Source organism: Monodon monoceros, unplaced genomic scaffold, assembly GCF_005190385.1.
Source record: "Monodon monoceros isolate NGI ecotype Baffin Bay Population unplaced genomic scaffold, NGI_Narwhal_1 Super_Scaffold_17, whole genome shotgun sequence".
Taxonomy (NCBI): domain Eukaryota; kingdom Metazoa; phylum Chordata; class Mammalia; order Artiodactyla; family Monodontidae; genus Monodon; species Monodon monoceros.
Window position 1 is genome coordinate 21256616 of NW_021703773.1, and position 16757 is coordinate 21273372.

The window sequence follows — 16757 nt, forward strand, 5'->3', positions numbered from 1 at the left end:
AGGCACATGCTAGGGAACATGGCAATGCTTCAAAAATGCCATACTGTTGTTATTTATAAAAGTAACCACAGAAAGAATACTATTAGGTTGAGCTAGAGACTGCCATTTTGGAGAGTCAAAGCTAGAAGATTAGTAATTTCATATCACTCAACTTAATATAATATATTTAATGCTTCAGAGTCAAAATATTAGAAAATGTTAAATACTTTGGGAATATAAAATAATCTTCAGTAATAAAAGTTAGTAGTCGCTCTGGACCATTTTAAATTTCGTATCACTCCCATTATATCAAATAGGAGTAAGAGTTCTAGAGAATGAGGTCCCCTCAATTTTGGATTTAATTGTTACATTAAAAATAGATCTCTTCTGTATTAATTAGACATGTAAGGTATGAGCCCCTTTTCAAAGAAGTTTTAATTACATTTTGAAGAAAGAAATCAGCCTCTTTGTATGCCCACTCACATTATACGGTAGCCTTCATAATAAGAACTTATTTGACAGTCTTTTTGTGAATCAAAGGAAGATTAATAAATATTTACTGCTTTAAATATTGTTAAAATAGAACAGCCTTTAAGTAGAGGCTGTTAGACTACCTCCACAAAAGAGTCTAACCTTCCCAATCTCTCCTCCCAGATGAGAGAGTCAACATGAGCTGCTAGTCATCAACTATTTGTCCACTAAATCAGCCTGTCTTTCTCTTTTGATTTTACAAGAAGTAGAGTCCCAATGGACAATTCATGTATTGGAATCATAAAGTTGGAAAGGACCTCTAAGGACGTCAAGTCCAATGTCCGACACCAAGCCAGGAAGGCCTTGACAACTTCTCTGACAGGTGTTCCCTACCTTCTGCCAGGACGCAGGGAGTGCTCATTGTAAGAGTGAAGAGCAGTTATAGTCCTTAGTTCTCAAAGACTCTTGATTTTCACATGCAGAGCAGCCAGGGAACAATAAATCTGTCCCATTTCCTCATTCTTAAATTTTCAAAGAAGCAATGACTTCCCACTAAAGAATACTAGAAATTAAGGGCTCTGATCCCTAGAATTCTAGTTCTGTGTTTTTCACAAGTGAATGGTCATGAATAATGTTCATGATATTGATCAAAACCATTTTCTCCATGCATTTGCCAAGTCATTTATCAACCCTTAAAGAAAAACTTTATTCTCTTTACTTGACATGGATCTAGGATTTTAATCATTAATGTAAGTTTCATTAAAATACGGTTTTGTCCTGAAGTTTTGATCCATGGCCATTTTTATCCTTTCTCCTTTCTCATAATTCAACACACTTGTGTCTACAGTGTAAAGCAGGGCTTTTCCATAGAGCTCACCATTATTAATATCTCATATTTCCTGTAGCATAGGTACAGTTTCATTTGGAGATACTTGGGCCTGGTAAGAGGGGAAAGGGATAGACCCTAGTTGAGCCTAGAGTGACTATCCTCTGATTCTTGCACCTAATGTTTATCCCACTGAAGGTTCCATAACCTCCAATATGGTGGCCAGTAAGAAGAAACAAAACTGGCCCTCTACAAACTGTCAATTACAGGAAGTTTATTTCAAGTGTCCTTCAAGTCTGCTCAATATACCCTCCTCTTCCTCACCAAGTCTACACCTCTCACACCTCCAAGCATTTGGCTTCTATCACATCTATCCCCAGCACGTACCCTTGTTTACAAGCTCAGTTTTATCAAACCAAGAGTAAAATTAACTCCCTATTCTCAAGCAAATAATTACACTATAAGTAATAATAATTATTATTAATGCTGTTTCTCTTTTCATTGCCACATCCCCGAATCCCAAAACTTGTTCCTTGTCCACAAACAGTATGTGGCACCCAGGTGGTTATCAAATCACTCTCCTTGGGTGCCCCAAAGCAGACCTCTGATCACTCTGTATTGCTACACTGTGTCTGCTTTCTTTATAGAGCGTCCTCATCATCATTTAAGTGCTTGAGAATTTCAATCATTTCTGCTTCCATCAAATCCTAGAAGTAAAGTCTAATAAATATTTCATGTATAACTTTTCAAAGTTATTTTTACTTCATGGTACCCATTTTATTACTCTGATTTTGAGTTCTTTGGAGATAAGTCCATACTAAATTAGCAACTATCATAAAGAATGAAGATTTATCAGTCTCCTCTAACTCACCTAAGCTGGAGTCATTCTAATGCACTCTGTACCAATTCACACTTATTTTTCTTCTTTTGATTTGGAAAGAATCTATTATAAATATTTTATCTAAAAATCAAAGTCTTGTATTTCTCAACTAATGTTTATCATTCCAAATTTATGTATTTCGATTTCAAAATAACTATTCCTTAAGCATTAGAAAGAAAACAGAGAGTCCTTTTTACACGCAACTTTCATGTTCTATTAGGCATTGAAATAACAGCAATTAATAATGGTTTCAGGGAACATGCAGAAGGAATCTAGGACCTGGACAGAAGGTTAGGCTGAATGACCCCTAAGTTCCTTTCCAAAATTAAGGCTTTATGATTCTAGGTGAAGTTGGCCATGTGTTATAATAGAGCCAAGCAACATAAATTGATTACCTAAAATTGTTCATAAGTTATAGGAGATACTTGAATGTATAATTCCAGTAAAACTGAGAGTAAACATGTCATTGAGCCACTTCCCAACTGCATTATCAAAAGCAATTTATTAGTACTGAAATGCTTCCTGCAAGACAATGGAATGTCTTATAACAGCTCTTTCAGAATTGAATATAAAATGACTCAAATGGCAATAAAAAGAAAATTCGAAGTCTAGAGAATAATTTGAAAGTATCACATAATATGGTAGGGTATTTACACTTTCTTAAGGTAAAAAACCCCGCAAACTACAAAAAATCAATGGCATTGAAAGCTAAGGATCTGGTGGTTTGATTCACTGCTGGGAGAAGCATTCATTGTTTACAAACCATTTGACCCTTTAATTTGATATTTAGAAATTCATCCAGCTTAAGCAATAATAAGATAAAATTGAATGGCTGCAATATTACTGAGGGAAAAATCAGTGTTTGATATATGTGTTAATTATATATTATAGATATTTAATGGATTACATTCTAATTGGAGTAAAAATAAATGCACAAACTTCCATTAGTTTATTTGATGTACCCAGAGTTTTAGAACTGAGATAACGTTTGCCAAAAAATACATGTAGCTCTTGGCCAGATGATCTTTACGCGACTGTTCGTTTCTTTTACCGGAGTATTCATTTCAACATTTCTTTTTCTTTTAGGGCGTGATTCTCAGTCACCGGACTCAGGTACAAAAAAAACTGTTCTGAATAACCACTACATTTGTTGTGAGTTTTTTTAAAAACATATTTATAGCCACATTGTTAATCCTACCGTAAACTTAAACTGCATATACATTTATGTGTATTAAACTTTTAAGAAAGAAAGAAGAAAACTTCCATTTTGGAAATAAAAAATAAATCCTATTTAAAAAATGTTAAAAGTGAATGTAGATATTTTTGTATCCAATTTGCTTTCCCTTAATAAAAGCTTGGAGATGTTACAATGATCGAAATCAAGAGACACTGAATGGAGATGCTACATATTCCTCTCTTGCAGCAAAAGGTTTTAGAAGCGTTCGACCAAATCTACAAGAAAAAAAATCACCAGCTCAGGTAATCTTGCACACTGTTGTCTACTGTGTTATTTTAAAGCACGGCTATTAGGCCACTGCTCTAGAGCCTCTTTTCTAGTAACATGCATATTTTGATATGTTTCATTTTTGATATGGTTTTGCTTTTGTATTCGTATTGACTTGTATTTACAACATGGAAGACAAGTCTTAAGTTCAAAACAGGTTTCTGAATATTTTTTCTAATTCAGCTGATAAAAGCAGGTCAGTTTCTGACATAATTTTTAAGATATTTTCTAATTCTTAAAAAATTGTCAGCTGATGATTTGGATTTCAAAGTTATGAGGTCAGCAATATATTATCTACTCAATAAATATGAGTTATACAACTGCTCATTATATTAACTAAAGAAACTCTGTGTTGGAGATATTAGTAAAATTGTGTTACAGGCGTGAAAAGTGTTACCAAAACAATGTGAGTAAATACTATATATATATATATATATATATATATATACCTCAAGGTCTAAAAATATGCCAAGAGAACATATGTTCACTTTTAACCTAATTTCCCAGAATGCAGATGGAGACAAACTTTATAATGTATTCTCTATTCTCTATAAAACTATTTTCCTCCAGAGGGCAACTATTGATAATAAATTAAAACACATTCTAAACAAAGGAAAAATGATCATTCAATCTGGCCATCAAAATGTATAGCATAATAAGAAGGTATCACGTTGCTTTACTTTAAGGGTAGAGTTAACACTGGTTTAATGATTAACTTTGACTTTCTCTCTATTTTTCCTTCAACATTATTTCTTTCTCCGGATGTTTTGATAATCCAGGCACCCCTTCTACCACCCAGAAAAGAGAGCTTTTGTAGCTCCTTGATAACCAGTCACACAAAGGGTGACATTTTAGACCAATTAGTAACTAACACACAAATTCCCTCCGGTACAGAGTTCTTTACTAACAAAACACCTCTTCAGGGAACTATGTATTCTAATGATGAGTCCAGCCAGACAATTGTATATTCTGAAGAATCTAACACAACTGTGTCATATACACAAAAAGTCACTAATCCACTACCACCACCTTCCAGCACAGGTTCCCCACCAAAAGCTGACATGAGTACCCCATTTCTACAAGAGGACTACACGCAAGATTCTCAGACTCGGAGAATCTCTACATTGAAACTAATCCATAACCAGGATCCAGGAAGTAGCATCCCCTTTAATCCTCCACAGTTTTCCAAATCTGTTGAAGTACCATCATTTTGTAAAAGGCCTTGCTCACCACCCCCTAACCCAGTGCCTGAGATACACACAGCATCTCTTTCCATTCAGATAGCTCCCCTTTCAGGACATGATCCTGAAAGCCACAAACAGCCATCTGAGCTTTCTCCAGAGACTGCAAAGATACCTCTTCAGCCAGAGAGACAAAAACCTGCAGTTGCTGCGGCCTCTCAGTCCTCAGACTGCCAAGTGGTACCTTACACTTTCCAATCTCTTCTTAGAGCATTCTGTAGAGACCCTAACTCCTTTGGTTTGGGCTTCTTATATAATCCAATGCTTTGTTAGTTTGCAATCAGGAAAGGAGAAAGAAACCATCTTCCTATTTAAAACCGTACTAAATTCATCAATAAGTTTCTAGGTATTTTTTAATTTAAAAAATATCTACATAAAAAGAAATATATATCTACAGATCTTTTATCCAGAAATAAAATGTTTTAACAGTTTCTTCCTTTTAGGTATTTATAAGAAATCACTGATGATTGGTTATCACTTAAGACTGCAAAGTACTTTTAAGTTTTAAAGAAATATTTTTCATGCCAGACCTTTGAGTACCTAGGTTGTACTTTACTTACATGTGTAAAATCTCTTAAAATAATTGTCCATTATAATTCACTTTGGCAAGAAACATTCATCTTAACTCCACCAGAGTTTATTTTCTTGTAGTTCAATAATCATTTTCATTGAAACTTGATCAATTTCTACCTTTTTAAGTTTACAATTTCAGAAAGTATATTAATCAATCTTTAGTACTCAGACTATTAAGAAGTAAATCTTTGTTCGCTTATACGTAAAATTCTCGCATAGTGTCATTCTGCTGATATTTATTAATCTAGTTAAAAGAGAAATGTGTTTGTCTTCTTGGCTTTTCCACAAACTGATGTAATGTTAAGAGAATAAGCTTTAACGATAAACTGTAGATTTCAATCCAAGCTCTATCACTGGCTATGTGATGAGGCAACCATCCTAACTACTCTATGAGTCTGAACAAAGAAATGAGAATATTAATTAATCCTTAATTCTTAGGTTGTGATAAGAGTAGGGAGATAGTAGAGGTAAATTACTTAGGACAGAGCAAGCCCTGCGTAAATGGCAGCCATTTATAAAGATACACTAGCAACTGCAGCAGTAGTGGGAGTCTAGAAAACACTCATACCTGAGGAAATAATTTGTATAATACTATTTCCTGTAGCTGTGCTATTAAAGATCATTCAAGACATATCCTTGAAGAGATATATTTTTAAGCTTTATAGAAAATCTTCAACAGGCATCTGATTGACATCCAAATCCTCTCCTCCCCGCCACACCCATAAAGCGGAAACCTTAAGCTTAGATGATTAAAAAGACAAGTGGGTATTTCTATACCTCTGCTAAAACATTTCCTTCATCAGCTAATCATGTTATGCAAAATTCATTCATTAGAGTAAATTCTTTGAATAAAGGTAGTATTTTCTAAAAGCCCTTATGAAATAATAGCACCTAACAAATACTAAGAGTTTACTATATGCAGATGCTGTTCCAACTTATTCACATTTATTAATAACTTCCACAATCCCATGAGGTAGGGAGCAAAGTCAAGCTGAGACACCACAGACACGGCTGGGCTAATGTCAGACAACAGACTTACTTGTGTCCCAGGACGTGTCCCTGGAAGCAGGTGTAGGAGCAATTAGAGCAAATGCTACCACGTTCACAGCTCAGTTCACTCATCTGACATAGTTTGGTTCTTCTAAATCATTTTATTATGTTTGGAAACTTAAGTTGATAACTTTCTTCCCTATGGCTTTGTCACCGTCCAGGCTGACCGGAGACAGTTGGTTTCATAATACAATCCTCAGGGAATCACCATGAGCCACAAGTTAAGATTTGAGATGCTGTCACTTTTATTCATTCAACAAATATTTATTGGGCATGTGTCGTCTGTTCTAGTCACAGAGCTGCATTTGAAACCATTGATGATTAAAGTCTTGTTGGGGGTAGAGCGGACAAATATTAATAAAAACTTAGATAAGTAGATTACTACATACATTAGAAGGAGATTATGTAAATAAACTAAGCAGCACTGAGCAGGGATGTGGGGAGCAGAGTCCATGTTAAATAGGAGAGTCAAAGAGTCTTCATGCAGTAGATAGAACAGCTTTGAAGGGGGAAGAACATTCCAGGCAGAGGGAATATCTAGTGTAAAGGCTTTAAGGCTGAAGCACTCTGGGGCTGCTCATGGACCAGCAAGGGAGTCATAGGGAAGGAGAGGAATTATGTGAGGTGTAGGTAAGAGGAATTTAAGTCAGAGGTAACAGAGGCCAGAGGCCAGATGCTCCTAGAAGCCATTGCAAGGATTTCAACTTTTACTCTCAATATAAATGGGAGTCATTGGGGGATTTTAAGGCTATGGCTGTCATCATTTGACTTATATTCTAACAGAATCATTCTGGCAGCTCAGTGGAGAACAAACTATAGTAGGGCAAGAAGGGGAGTCGGCAGGCCAGGTAGGTAGGCGGCTATGGCAACAACTTAAGTGAATGGCGGTGGCTCCGAGCAGGGTGGAAACAGTGGAGGTGGTGAGAAATCGAATTCTGAATGTATTTTGAAAGTAGAGTAAATAGGACTTCCTGACAGATTGCATGTTGGAGGTAAGGGAAAGAGAAGAGTCAAGACTGACTTCAAAGTTTTGCATCTTTGCAACGGGGAAAAATGGAATTTGCCACGCTTTGTGCACTGAGACTGGATAACTGTGAGTAGAGCAGGTTTGTGGAAAGATCAGAGGTTCCATTTGGGACATGGTAAGTTTGAGGTGTCTGTGAGACATCCACATGGAGAGGTCCACTATGTAGTTGGATATATGAGTCTGGAGTTCAGGTGAAAGGTCCAGGTTGGAGATCTAAGCCATCGGCTTATAGATGGTTTTGCAGCCATGAGACTGAATGAGATGACCAGAGCATGACTACAGAGAAAAGAGGAGGCCCAAGGACTGAGCCCAAGGGCATCCCAACAGTAAGAGGAGGAATCAGCTAAGGAGGTTCAAGGGAGGAGGAAATCCAGGAAAGTGAGGAAAGTGTATCGAGGAGAGATGATTAACTGCATAAATGCTGCTGACAGTACATGTGTAAGATGAGGTCTGCTAACCTACCGCTGACCTAGAAGTGGGGAGGGGAACTTTCTTGTGAGTTTAAGAGAGACTGGGAGGAGAACAATTGGACAATCAGCTCCTTAAGGGGTTATTAATGTAAGACCTTTCATCTAGTTATTCCCCTTCCCTGAGCCTCACTTCCTTCATCTATAAAATGGGGATAATAATAGCATTCATCTCACACTATTGCTGTGGGGTTTGAATAAGACACTGCCTGCTACATAATAATCCCTCACTATGGAGTAACTGTTGTTATTTTAAAATAATGTCCTTTTTCCAAACTATGCATCTGATTGGGAAAAGGAAATATATTATTTTCAATAGTACATTCTTTGAATGGGTGGATAAAAGTTTGTTTCATCCAACCAACAGTTGGTTCCGAGATGACAGTGTATAGTCTTTCATAACACTTTCCCTCACTTTCACACAAAAGGTGGCATAAACCTGTTGCGGTTCTGAGTTTTTTTAATTGTGTCAGAATATTTAACATGAGATCTACCCACTTAGCACATTTTAAAGTGTACAATGGAGTCCCGTTAACTATGGGCATGATGTTGTACCACAGATCTCTAGAATGTAATCACGTCATCTTCTTGCAAAACTGAAACTCCACCTGTGAACGGCAACTCCCATCTCCCCATGTCCCCCACCCATGGCAACCACCTTTCCACTCTCTGCTTCTATGAGCCTGACTATTTGAGAGCCCTCATATATGTGGAATCATGCAGTATTTCTTCTTCTGTGACTGGCTTGTTTCACTTAGGATAATGCCCTCAAAGTTCACCCGTGTTGTCTCATATGACAGGACTTCCTTCTTTTTCTAAGGCTGAATAATCTTCCACTGTCTGTATATACCACATTTTCTTTATCCATTCATCCACTGATCGGTGTCTAGACATGTTTGCACATCTTGCCTATTGTGATACACTTTACTTTTGTCTCATTTTCCACCTAATGGCCTTTCACGGTGGTGACCTTTTTGTTTTAAATACTTACATTCCACATTCTTGCAAGAAGTCTCAGTAAATGCCAAGAGCTGTCAGCTACACATCATGAATTAGCCAAATATATGCTCTATTATAAAGAATTATCCTCCCAAGAAATTAGCAGTCCCAAGAAACAAAAATGCTCTACACTGAGAGGTGAAAAGGAAACTTTAGTGTTCTGGAAGTTTCATTTACATACTTTTGCTGTTTTCATTTAAGTCTGACCATTAGTGTAAGAAGAAAACTGCAGCCTACCATTAGGAATTTTAATTCTCTCTGTATCTGGTAATACAACATATTGTTTTATAAGCTGCATATGTTTTAATTTACCTCCTACAAATTTATATATAGAGAGAACACAAAATGAGGTATGTTACCCTGTGCGAACAGACATCCTGTTGCTAAAAATGTCACATTGTTCTCAGTGTCAGATAAGTGAATGCCTAAACCAGAAGCTTTGAAAGACAGCAAAATCTACACCCCAGACATCTTCTCTGGCATTTGTTAGTGTTGTGCCCTTTGCTTCAGGAGGATAAACTTGGCCCTTCTATTATGAAATAATGTCATCAAGCATTTGCCAAAGCCTCACTTTCACACTCCTCCTGCACATATGCTGGGGACTCAGAGGGGACTTTGTCTCAGTGTCATGTAGACAAAGGAGAAAACTCATCTCTTTTGCTCCATGGGATCAAGATGTAGAAGTTTTAAGGAAGGCTGAATCATGAATAAATGTCAGCAGTGTGGGATGATAGAAAAGGTGTAGAATACAGAGTATGCTTTCTGGACCAATCCCATCAACACCAGCTCTAATCACTCATGTGTTCTATTAGGATGGCCAGCCAATATCTCATGACTTCTTTTTTATGGGTTTGTTATGAGATCAATTGATCAGGTCTATGGCAAATCCTTCACCTGACGTGTGTGTGTGTGTGTGTGTGTGTGTGTGTGTGTGTGTGTGTGTGTGTGTGTGTGTGTTTGAATGATTGAACAGTAGAGAATATTTGGGATTCCAGTATGAATTTAGAAATCACCTAGGAGCCCCTCTATAACACCTCCAAATAGAAGAGCAGCCTGCCTCTTCTTGAATACACGTAGGTATGGAGAGCTCAGTTAGTGTAGGAACAGCTAGTCAGGGCTTGGGCAATTCTCAGATCTAAATATTAGAAAGTATTTCTCTTATTGAGGCACTCTGCCTTCCTTAACTTCTGTACTTCATCAACAGGAAGCAAAAGAGATGAAGTTGTCTCCCTTTTCACATTACTCTTCTCTCTACCCTGCTCTTTGCTTTGGGCAAAGCATTCCTATGCCTTCCAAGCATTTTAATTTTTTAAAAATGGCTCTCATTTACTGAGAGCTATTACGACACACAAAATGCTGAACTAGCACTTTACATACATTTTCTCACTTAATTTTCACAGGCTTTAGGAGTTGGGTTTTATTAATGTCTGCATTTTTACACATGAGGAAACTGAGGCCAAGGGAAGGTAGACAACTTGCCACGTCTCTCTGACTCTAGACCCACAGCTCAACCAGGAGGTTCAAGTGCCTTTAGTTTCTGATACAATCTGACACTTGAACCCCATGTTCTGGCAATGTTCTTAAGATGTGACACCTTCTCGGAGTCAAAATCATGTTCCTGATCTGAGTAGCACAGTGGAAATATTCACTCCCCTGATCCAAACAACACACTCCATCAATGTGCCCAAATCTGTGTGACCATCTTAGATCACTTGTCACCCAGGTTGTGGGTAGGGACTGTAAGGCTAAGACCTCTGGTAAAAAGGGTTTTTATTCTGAGGCTACCAGGCAGTTTTGTATCATGAAGTGCAGGCAGTAAAGCCAGGTCTTAGGGGGCCTGGGGAATGACCAGTTAGCTACTCTCTTTGTCCATCTTAGAGGCCACCCAGTTCCTGTCTCGCCTCCCTGAAGTCGGTCGGCCACATTCTCTTAGCTTCTGCCCTCTCATCTCTCCAAGTTGCCTGTGGATTTCCATGACATTCCCTGGCTCTGATTATGTGTGAACTTGCATCTGGGACTGTGGGGTACACGATTACCTGACTGGGGCATTCAGTATCATTTAATTCAAATTCCCTGGAAAGAGGCAGTGCCTCGTTGGCCCAGTTTAGTTCAGTTATTCCCCCTCCTAAACAATAAAATGGGCTTGCCTGGTACAAACACGGCAGCCAGGGGCTTCCTCCTCTTTCCCTCAGGAGGGCTGTGAGAGAGGGGGGTGATTATCACAGAAGGAGATGGAGTGGTATGTAAAAGCAAACTGTTTTTTCAGAGAAAGTCTTAAATTGTTTCTTTTAAAGTTACCATGGAAATTGTAAATCTTAACAGTGATATGGATAATTATAAAATAAAACCCATTTTAAGTAGCCCATCACAAGGCTTCAGCAATTTTCATTATTTTGTCACTTGTTTTCAACTGTCAACCTCAATTATCCTGGTAGTAGTTTAAAGCCAATATAAGGTACGGTATCCTTAGGTCTGTAGAAATTTTAGTACCTCTATCTAATGGGTGAAGAGAAAAAAATAATGAAAATACCATTATGACACCTAATAAAATACAAATAATTTCTTAATATAAAGATTGATTTTTGTATAACTCCTAGATACTCTTTTCAAGTAAATTACTATCAGCTCTATTGAAAAGTAGAGAACAAAACCTGTCACATCCTTTCACTTGATATTTAAGACATATTTCATACGTTTCTTGAGAAATGAGGCCTAGAAGTTCAACCACTAAAAACATTCAAGAGGGAAGTGTTAAGATCCCAGACTACAGTGCCGTGTCAAGCCAATTAGAGTCTGAGACAGAAAGAAAAATATTTCCCGCATATACGTATGTTTTTATGTATGTATGTCATTTTTTTCTAGGACATTTCAGCAGTTTAAAAAATACTGAAAAGTTGAAAAGTAAGTGTATCAAAACTGAACATTATTTTAAGTTTAAATATTTTATTTTGACCAAAACAGAATTTATTACAATTTTAACTTCATCTTAAATTAGTTAAAAATTGTTTAAGATCATCGTTGGCCAAGGGAAATTTGTCAGGCATGGCTATTGTCTCAACTGAAAATGAGATTGAGAAAAAACAGATTTTGAAAATATTATTATTTTATTATAATATTATTGCTTCCATTAAAAATCCAGGATACAAATTTTTCCTTTTTCCTCAGTCTTCAATATGACCTGGCATGGCACTGTTCATTATTTAAATTTTTGATATTTTGTTCAGTTTGGATTTTTTTTGTATTGACTTTGATTTTTTTCCCATAAGATTGCATTAAAATAGTGTTTATCTCCATGACTGAGTTTTTGTCACTCCGTTAAATTCTGCACCCAAGATAAATGCCTTGCTCACCTCACCCTCAGCCTGGCCCTGCCAGACTCTGCTCCCTTTCTCTGTACCCCAAGCTCCACTCCAAGCCCATATCCAACTATTCCCCTTCCACCTCCAGATTCTACATTTACTGAGCCAAAAAACATACGGCCTAAGGGTTTATAACTATAGATATTCTTTGCTTGGTTGCCACTGAGTTAATTTTTAATTTGGCTGCCTTGGGGCAACATGCCCTTTGCCTTCTACCAGTTTCCATCATTCCCTCTTTTTTATTTTCTAACATCTTTATTGGAGTATAATTGCTTTACAATGGTGTGTTAGTTTCTGCTTTATAACAAAGTGAATTAGCTATACATATACATATATCCCCATATCCCCTTCCTCTTGGGTCTCCCTCACACCCTCCCTATCCCACCCCCCTAGGTGGTCACAAAGCACCGAGCTGATCTCCCTGTGATATGCAGCCGCTTCCCACTAGCTATCTGTTTTACATTTGGTAGTGTATATATGTCCATGCCACTCTCTCACGTCGTCCCAGCTTACCCTTCCCCCTCCCTGTATCGGGACAGCAATAAAGATGCAGACGTAGAGATTGGACCATCATTCCCTCTTATCTAACCCCTAGCCTGATTTGCAGGCTAGGGGTTAGATACCCCTAGCTAGGATACATTCCTGGCCCAGGGTCAGCACCTGAGTTTGCAATGCCCACATATGAGTATAAAAGTATCACATTTAAAATGTGTGTCTTTAAACAACAACAACAAAAGCTCACTAGAGAAGAATAGAATAGAAAAATCTGTCTTTTTATCCAGGGTTGGAGTTTCTTAACCTGTTAGATTAAAGATGTGCTTTCAAGTATCCATGAACCCCTAAAGTTGATGCAAATTTTATGCATACATGAATTTGTGCATTTTTCCTAAGAGAAGGATCAATAGCTCTCAGATTTTTAAGGTATCTGTGGCCAAGAGACCTTTTTATATAATGGATTTTTTAAAACTCTCCAATTAAAATTCTGAGGACAAAAATTAATTATAACTTTTTATGAGATCAACAGCCTGCATGACATCAACTGTTAGGAAGATGATGGCTGGCCAAGAATCACTTAAATCTTTACTAGGCAAGATTTTTAAGTTTATACAGTTTTCTTTAATACATTCCCCATCCTTGTATTAATATCCTATAATACTTTGGCTATCTGTGCTACGACTGTCAAAACACCTTTATTTTGGAGGTGGGGGTGAGGAGTAAGAAACAAAATTTGCTTCAGAGTTTTATTCACTCATGTTGAATGAATTCACTTATCATCATATTTGCCCTGTGTGGTCAGCTATCATGAAGGTGAAAATGGATAGCTATGACATCTTTAATGGGCCATCCGCTCTCTTCCTTTTACAGACCACCCCTCCGCCATGTTTAGCCTTGGAGGTATTAAACCTTTTCTTTCTCCTTCAGTTTCTTTCTCCTTTACCTAAGATTTTAAGCCAACAGTAGTTCTAACCAGCTAGGGTATACTCTAACATCATCAGTGGCTGTTTTTTTTGTTTTGTTTTTTTTTTTCATTTTCACACAAAGGTACAACTATTTGCACTGCTAGGATATTTTAAAGTTCAATTCCTTTAGTATTTTATAGTGAAGTTAAAATAGAGATTCAATGAGTGGAAAGGAAACAAAATTCCCTCTCCATTTAGTTGTTTTTAATTTGATCAGTCTCTAGATCTGAAAGTCAGAAAAACATGAGGCAAACTGATTTATGCTTGGGGGACATTTTCCAACAAGGAGGCAGTAGGGAGAAATCTGGTGAAGGGAAAACTAATTCTGCCAACCAATGAATGACTTGATATTAATTTGTTGTCACAAGTGCAAAAACCAAAACTTTGGAGAAAAAAAAATTCCATTATGCCAACACTCTTAAGCCCTCACCCAAAACTAAAGCTGTGTGAAAACTGGTCTTATTTCCAAAAAACATTTACTGGATTCCTTTTCTGCATGTTTTCATGCTTTTCCTCTACTGTGTGGTTGGCACCTAATTAATTCTTCTGAATATATTTCCTTAGAGTGCTTGCAAATAAAACCGATGCTTTGCCTTCTCTGCCACATTGCAAAAAGAGGTGTTTTTATTAATTGGATCATTTATATCTCTTCTCATTATTTTTTCCTCAAACTCAGCTCGGAAACCAGAACTTAACCGCCAATGTGCTGGAGGTAAATGCTTCACAAACACACAGACAAACCCCACCAGAAGCCTCTTCTTCACGCCCTCCTTCTGTGGTAACTTTTAACCCAACCACTTTTTCACCAGTTGCTGGCTCCAGCCCAGCATCACTTGCCCTGCTACCACCTGCTGATTTGGGGCCTTCACACCTGCAAAGACCCCTGACGTTTTTGCATTGTTTTTATAAACCCCTTCTTCTTGCTCCTGCCTGCCTTATCCACAGCAACGCCACAGGCTCTCTCACTACAGACCTCCCAGGGCGAGCACCCCTCCTGCTCCTCCAGGGAGTACTCCTCAGACACCCCACATGAGCTGCAGATAGCTGACTCTGACAAACTGACTGTTCTGAAACACCTTCCCCAGCCTTGGGTCAGCAGTCTGCCATGACAGATGGCATCACTTTAACCATCCCTGCTATCATGCATGTAATTATTCTTCTTTCCTATGCTCCATCATTTTTTAAACAGATCTCCAAAGACCGAAAGGACCAATTTCTTGTCTGCCATCTGATTTTTCAGCCGAGCATTTTTATTTGCATACATGTTGATTCCATCTAAACCGATTCCGTACAGTCTGTTACGAAAATACATTACATTCATCTTCATAAACCTATTTTGGGCTAAAATGGTCAATTATATTCTCTTCATTCATTTTAGAGTCACTTATGTTTACACTGTGTTGCTCTAGCTAATGAGTTGTACAGTGATTTGCCTTAATAAGAAGTTTTCTCAGAAATTTAGATAGGTATACATGGGATGATGACTAGTAGAGAAAGTCTAAAATTTTAATCCAGTATTAAATCCTGGTAGATAACAGTTTACTTCAGAGATTCATATGAATGTGCCCTGTGTGAACAGTTCACATCTCCTTATTTGTCACATACATGATTACTCACTGTATGATGTTAATTCTTCTTGCTCCCTTTTCATTAACAGCTACATCTTTTGAACCCATCTATCCAACAGGAGTGAAAGATGCAAATAACCTTAATCTACATTGCAGAAACTTAGCCCTATGATTTTGTTGGAATTATTTTCCCAAGACACTCCAGTATAGAAATTTATGAATATTTATTGTTTTATATATCAACAATTTGTCTTCCATTTAGAACAATATATAAATATTTCCCATGCATATTTATTTCATCTAAATATATCTACTTGGCAAGCAGTCCCTAATAAATGATTTATAAATGCTAAAGTGTTTCAAAATTTTATGGCGCAGATTTTCTATTGCATATAAAGTATAGATAATAGCTTCAATTTGAAAGGCACATAACTTTAGGCAAAATAAAGGGAATTTTTTTCTAAAATTGATTTCATAAGGAAGTTCTAAATATGCATTGTCATAGAGAAAATTTTAGCTGTGCTACATAATTTTTATGTTGCATCAAGGTCATAAATCTGTGAATTTCATGCCTGGAGAAATATTATAAACTATATGTTTTTCAAGACATTGCAATTACAGAAGACAAAAGATACTTTTTAGTATCTTTACTAAATACTTAATAATACTTTAGATGGGCTTCAGTATTCATTCAGCAGCTGGGTATAAAACTTTCCCCTGAAATGTTGCATTCAGAGACTAGCTACAGAAGGAACCTCCTTTTCCACGGCTAATACCTCCCCTGTCACTAGTACCTGGAGCGCAACAGGCATGAGCCTCTCCATGTTCTACTATGCTTTCAATAGTTCTTTACTTTTAAAACTCTAAGGAATGCCTTTACCCAAAAATACAAAGCAGTGATAGTGTATTAATTTATATACTAGCCTATTTAATTTACTGTTTCTAAGACTCTTCAGGAGCCTGAGAGGCATACATATAGCTTTGTGGAGCCAACTGTAACTGAACCTAGTTTCAAGTAACAGTTTAAATTGCACATACCTTCTCCATGAGATGGTTTTCCTAATAATTATTTCACTATAATAATAAAGTATTTTCTAAAATTCTAATAGTATTATTTCATTAGTAAAATCCTAATTGATTTAACATGATGAAAGGCTAAATCTATCTGCAGCTTTTATTTTGTTTAACCCATAACCAATGTTATTGAAACCATCAAAATAGGAGGCAGGGCAACTTTCCTAAGTTTAGTTACATAGTAACATGATAGTTTTTACTAAGAAGAATTCTCCTGCCTTTAACATTAATTATAACAATAATATTTAAATTATATTTACAAAGATCAACCAAACTGGA

At 37.0% G+C, this 16757-nt stretch overlaps 1 protein-coding gene across 8 annotated transcripts in view; it reads left to right on the plus strand.

Annotated features, from left to right (window-relative positions):
• Nucleotides 1-16757, plus strand: part of SORBS2 (sorbin and SH3 domain containing 2) — a 320493-nt gene that overhangs the window by 231440 nt on the left and 72296 nt on the right. For 7 of the 8 annotated variants that reach the window (XM_029226673.1, XM_029226674.1, XM_029226672.1 and 4 more), the window contains 2 exons: nucleotides 3243-3269; nucleotides 3511-3635. In XM_029226673.1, coding sequence (XP_029082506.1) covers nucleotides 3243-3269; nucleotides 3511-3635 — 152 coding nt within the window. Of the gene's footprint in view, nucleotides 1-3242; nucleotides 3270-3510; nucleotides 3636-4589; nucleotides 5082-16757 lie in introns of those variants that run through there. The other variant, XM_029226680.1, reaches the window with a different exon arrangement.